This window comes from Clarias gariepinus, chromosome 26 (assembly GCF_024256425.1).
Source record: "Clarias gariepinus isolate MV-2021 ecotype Netherlands chromosome 26, CGAR_prim_01v2, whole genome shotgun sequence".
In the NCBI taxonomy this organism is placed as follows: Eukaryota; Metazoa; Chordata; class Actinopteri; order Siluriformes; family Clariidae; genus Clarias; species Clarias gariepinus.
This window is the reverse complement of record NC_071125.1, coordinates 15150954-15157005: the sequence shown is the minus strand read 5'-3', so window position 1 is coordinate 15157005 and position 6052 is coordinate 15150954. Positions and strand designations below refer to the sequence as shown.

General features: G+C 34.1%; 1 protein-coding gene across 1 annotated transcript; it reads right to left on the bottom strand.

The window, feature by feature from the left end:
• Positions 1 to 2549: 2549 nt before the first annotated feature.
• LOC128514083 (eotaxin-like) lies at positions 2550 to 3898 on the bottom strand. Its single transcript, XM_053487754.1, has 4 exons — positions 3705 to 3898; positions 3219 to 3345; positions 3035 to 3102; positions 2550 to 2718 (listed from the first exon to the last, which is right to left on the bottom strand). Exons 1-4 carry the CDS (start codon positions 3784 to 3786, stop codon positions 2696 to 2698), a joined length of 300 nt encoding a protein of 99 aa, XP_053343729.1. The 5' UTR covers positions 3787 to 3898; the 3' UTR covers positions 2550 to 2695.
• Positions 3899 to 6052: the final 2154 nt, after the last annotated feature.

Here is a 6052-nt window from a genome sequence, read left to right as displayed (position 1 = left end):
GTTTCCTTCATTGTCTACCACGGCTGAATTCCCCCCGGTATACAATGCAGTAGTGATGGGTCGTTCATGAACGATTTGTTCTTTTTGAACGAATCTTTAACGTGACTCAGAAGAACGAGTGGTCTCGAATAGTGATTCGTTTATTTTCTACTGGGCGCGCATGCGCAAATTATCGCAAAACCTATGTAGGTTTTGTACAGGAAACAGAATTGAGCGATTATTTCTCAATGACTCTTCTACTCTGAGTCGTTTGGGGTTTTTTTGTCACGTGACTCCCATAGACGCTATGCAGTGCAGTACACAGGAAACAGAATTGAACGATTCTTTCTCATTGACTCTTCTATTCCGAGTCATTCGTTCCTTTGTCACGTGACTCTTATAAACGCTATGCGGTGCAATAGATTCAAAAGAATACACTGGACTCAGACTGAAAGATATAAGAGGTAAGCTACTCATTATGTTTATTATAATATGTCCTTGGCTGCATTGTAATATTTTTATTACTGAAACTATACCCAAAATGTGTGTATGTAGACGTATTGGGAGTTTTTATTGAAAATGCAACATTTTATTTTTTATTTATCGAACCGAGTCACTAAAATGATTCAAACTTCCCATCACTACAATGCAGCATTTCTGCGTGGTCATTTGACTACATGTGGTTATTGTTATTGCGGCTGATTGGTCAAACGGAGTCATGTGATTATTGTTGCTACAGTATGTCTGATTGGTGAAACACAGCCAGGGTAGGAGTAGCGTTTCTTCTTCACAGATCTACTCAAGTGAAAGTAAAACGTATGGTGCAGTAAAACTACTCATAAAAGTACATTAAAGGATCCTTTCCATGTCTGTCTAATGAATGATAAGCTCCAGCTAATTCTACTGCCACTTTGACATCTTAAAGGTGCAAGCAGTGAATGAGTATGGGTTCTGTCACACAACACAGAACCTGTCATTTGTTAACTTAATCTGGAAATATTTTCCTTCCTTCCTTCCTTCCTTCCTTCCTAACTATTAACAATTGTATTTGGGCTCCCCACGGATGCAAATTCAGGATCCACAAATTTCATAGAAGTCATTGGAAATCATTCACTAGTCCTTAAACTGCCAGGCTCACTGTTTATGAAATCACTCTATCACAGTACCTTCCACAACCACTGAAAGCCCAAAGGTCTCCGGTTGTTTTGGAAAGTCCCCAAGTACAACAAATTCCAGAAAGTGTTCAGTAAAACCACAGCCAGTGGGCTTAAACCACATCAATGACTGTGCCATTGAGCTGCTACAGTACAGTAGACAGAAGCCACATGCATTCACAACAGAGTGTACTCTTAGATGTGCTATGGGATCTGCTGGCAAGGTTTATCAAAACTTACATCAATGACATTCTGATCTTCTTCGTAGAACTTTCCATGCATTTTCATTACTGACTTTCAAGCACTTGCTGCCACATCTCCTCAAACACCAGCTTTAAAATTAAGTGTGAAAAGCATGAGGTCCCTGTTCACAAAATGCAGTTGATTTTAAAGTGTTTTTAAACCAGTTGTCCTAACTAAAGTCAAGGCCGGATGGTCGCCCCATATGGTGTTTTGGCACTTCGGATAGCAGAAAAATGATGAAAAACTTAAAAATTTGGAGAAGTTAGAGTAGTTTAGTAGGTAAAGAAGGTATAACAAGTAGATGAGAATTTTTTATGTATTTTTTAGTTTTTTCTGCAAAATAAAATTAACCCAGACAGAAAAAGGGGGCGTCACGTCATTGACCCGTATAGATTTATGTCATTTTTGTATGAAATGAAGTGAGATAAAATGTTAAAACAAATGGTAATGTCCAGGTTGTGCAATCCACATATTTAAAGTGTCTTGTACTGTATGTGCAAATATGCTTAAAAGTGATTTATTTAAAGTGGCTTGTGTGATTTAACCAACTAATGACCACGAAGTGTAGTTGTGCAGTGGCCACTAGTGTAAACGAATGTCCAGAATGTCCAGAGTGAGTGTAAATTCAGCATGCTTGCATTTCCACTGGTCAAGGTTTTTGTGATCCCTGATCTTTAAAGTTTTGGCAAAGATTTATGCAATTTAATTGTCGATGATGTACTCCACGACATGCTCCACATGTATCTGTTTCTTTCACTTCTGGGTACACTGTGTGTTCTGACTGTACTTCATGGTCTTGTTAATTTTTGTCATACTTATTCTGAATAATAAATCTCAAAATAAATAGTTCAACTGAATATACTGAACTCTGAGTAGCTCAAACGAGATGATTAGTCACTGAAGTGCAAGGAGAAAAAAAATATACACTTTTTGCAAGATAAAGGTGCTTTATTATGTGGACAGTAAGATTATAAAATGATTCTACCATGCAACATATTTTGTTTATTTATCAGTGATTTTAGTCACTTTATTCCAGTGGAATGAAGAAAAAAAATTCTCCAAATGCTTTTTTATGTAATTTCATTGGTTTTATACACAATGGTGTGTGTGTGTGTGTGTGTGTGTATATATATATATATATATATATATATATATATATATATATATATATATACACACACACACACACACATTTATTAGTAATGTAAAAAATATCTGAACTGAATTTAACAAAAACTGTTAAACAAAATTAAAGCAACCATGTTTTGAAATGTATATAAAATCTGTTGCAGTCAGTAGGATGTGGCAGGGTCACATTTTCATTCCTTGATCTCTGTCAAACCTGCAAGATTAAAAACAGTGTGGTAGTCAGTAAAATTACCAAACCAAAACATTTAATTAAATTTAACTTAAATTAAATTTAACACACAACTCAATACACATGGATAACCTCTAATATTTCAGACAGTGTGAATTATATGCTAGAGAAGATTGTGAATCTTTGACTTAGATCAAAAAGAAAATTATGTGCTATTATTATTATTCCTATCTCTATGTAATAAGAATTTTAGTCCCATTAAGGTAAAAACAGACATCAGATACACATACTTTGTAATAGTTACAGTAAAAGCTACAGTGACTTGATGTCAGTATTGTACCTTTTATTTTCTTTTGGATCCAGCGTGCTGAAGGGTCAGAGCAATATTTTTCATTCTCAGTGAAAAATCTATTAAAAAATGATGAAGAAGCAAAAAAAAAAAATTGTTAAAGTTATTTTAGTACTTTACAGTTTTTCAAAGAATTTTCTTTAGAAAAAAAATGATAGAATATCAGTAAACTTACATGACAGCCTCAACGCAAGGTTTTAGGGCATTCTGGCGCTTGTATGAAGTAAGCTTTATGTGATTTGGTATGAATGCTTTGGACACTGCCTCACAGCATATGAGACCAACTTTGGTAGGACGACGATCTAGGAGAGAATGAGTTACAAAATGTCTTGAAATTTAATTGTTGCTGACAAAATCTTAAAATGCCAAAAGGAAAAATAATACACCATGAATTCCGAAGTACTCATCTTTAAAACATATTATTTTCTGATGTTTTGGTTTTAAAGTAAGTACTTATGAATGTAGCACATGAGGCATTGTAAACATCCTGCAACAAACAACTACTGTATCTACAGATACAGAGTGCTATAACAGTAAGCCATTTCACAGTTCATGTACTTTCTATTATCTAAGCATGTTAAAGTTTTCGCTTTTCTAGATGAACATAAATTTTTTAACGGGGAAGTATTTCACTGAAACATTGTTATACAGGGATACTTACAGTTACCAGTCGCAGCAGTGATGCAGCCAAAAAGCACAAGCAGCACTACCAAAAATGTGTACCAGTTTTTATTGCAATCCATTATGCTCAGTCAGTAGATCATTCAATGGATTGATTTAACTCAACGAATGGTTTTTAATTGTGAAGATGCGTCTCTTTTATTACCAAGACAGAGCAAGAGGAAAATAAGTGGCGTGTCAATTCTTTCACCAATGGAATTGCAGCCTGAGATCAACCACATTTTGAATCTAGCTAACGGAATCTAGAAATCTGGCTAACACCTCTAGCCCACACTGAGCCCCCAGGAACCCAGTCAGCAGAAATGTTTGGAGCTTGACGAAGTGTGAAGAAAAAAAAACATGCATGAACATTTCAACTCTTTGTCAAATTATATATATTAAACTTAAACCTAAATTTCAGTTGTGGAGCACCTTGACTTAATCTAGTCTGACCATGAAAAAAAACAGTATATATATATATATATATATATAAAAAAAAAAAAATATATATATATATAGTGGAACCTTGGATTACGAGCATAATTTGTTCCGAAAGCGTACTCGTATATTAAAACACTTATAAACCAAATCATATTTACCTAGAAGAAATAATGGAAATTCAAATTATTCATTACACAGCACAAAAAATATATACATAAAAAGTTTACACAAAATATAAAGTAAAAAAAAAAAAATTAACCTGAACTTTACCTTAAAAAAAAAGGAAAAATAAATCCTGACAGATAAGTGTTTCCGTTTGTGCGTGCAGGCGCTGTGTATGTGTGTGTGTGTGAAGCCACAGTAAGGAGCCCCTCTCCTTTCCCCCTTCTCATCTTACACAGTTACCCTTCCTCCACTCTTTTTACACACGCGCGCACACACAACAGAAACACTGTTTTATCGGCAAAATAAACAAGAAATCCCTCTAATGACACTCGATTGAACGACACACTAACGGAATCACTGCTGTAAAGTACAAATAAAACAAATTAACCTGCACTATACCTTTTAAAAGAATCGCGACAGAGCAGTGTGTAGAGCAGAGAGTGTGTGTGTGTGTCTGTGTGTCTGTAAAGGCGAAAGTAGGAGGGGTCTGTGTGTGTGTGTGGCACGGTGTCCAATGACGCACACACACACATAGAGCAGACTGAGCCTTGAGCAGAGAGAGAAAATGGATTTTTAACCTCTCTAATGAGATTTGCTTTTGCTTTACACATGCACTGTACACACACGCAGACACAAAATTAAATATGTTTTTACACACACGTGGTCACAGTACAGGCCTGTAGCCAGCCTAGTGCAAGGGGGGGTTCTTTTTTTTTTAAAAAGTGGACCTTTTTTCTCAGTATTTTGTATTTGAGTATTTACTTATTTTGTATTTCATTTTGAGGATTAAATACTGCATTTTAGTGACATGTGCTGGATTAGCTTGTCTGCTGGTATCATAATGTGCATGCTTTTGATGCACCAAAAATATTTGCTACAATGTTGTCAAATTGCTTATCAAGATCACGTGCGCCTTTTTTCACTTCAAAAACACACCCACACACACACACACACACACTCAGTGTTCAAAAGTTTAAAAACCACACTAACAACAGAATACATTTAAGGAATTTTTACTGGAATATTATTAAACTACAAATTCAACTTCTCTCATCAACATGCTCTCTCATTTTTGTCTTTGCCTCTTCACTTTATTGAACTTATATAAAATATATTTAATATTCAATGAATTATTTATATAGTCTATTAATTAGGCGAAATATAATAAAATATGTTAAATTCAACCTTTAAAATCCCAGTCATATAGCTTAATTTAATCTTTATTGGCATGTCTAACATTTACAGTAGGCTATCATTTACATTCAGAATGTAAAGAGATCAAAATGAGGGGAAAAATCGAATATAAACAAATATAAAAATATTACCAATAATTATCTAATAATAATAATATACAAATATTACGGGGAAAAGACGATCAGTTAATGTACTTACAAGACTGTGGGATGGATAAAATTTATTTTTTGTGGGCTTATTTTATTTTATTTTATGTTTTATGTAACAATTATTTATGATAAACTTCATTCGAATGCTGTCTATACCGCATATAGACACCAGACAGCATCACCTATGGTTAATAGAATAATTTAATAAATTTACTAATTTAATAGAATAATTTATTAATTCAAAATAAAATGTTAATAAATCCTAATATTATGCATGGTCAAGCAGGTTTGTTTACGCATTGAACTTGTCGTTCTTTCTTTTCTTTTTTTTTTGATAGATTAACATTTTTAACATAATAAATTCACAGATCCACCAGATAGGCTACTGTCCGTTAATGTT

What these genes read in the sequence shown, in the direction of transcription:
- LOC128514083 (XM_053487754.1), bottom strand. Translation starts at nt 3,786, where the DNA reads ATGGATTGCAATAAAAACTGGTACACATTTTTGGTAGTGCTGCTTGTG. An exon ending in CACTGCTGCGACTGGTAACT is followed by an intron (nt 3,346 to 3,704) that starts GTAAGTATCCCT and finishes ATTCTCTCCTAG; the next exon opens with ATCGTCGTCCTACCAAAGTT. An exon ending in CCTTGCGTTGAGGCTGTCAT is followed by an intron (nt 3,103 to 3,218) that starts GTAAGTTTACTG and finishes ATTTTTTAATAG; the next exon opens with ATTTTTCACTGAGAATGAAA.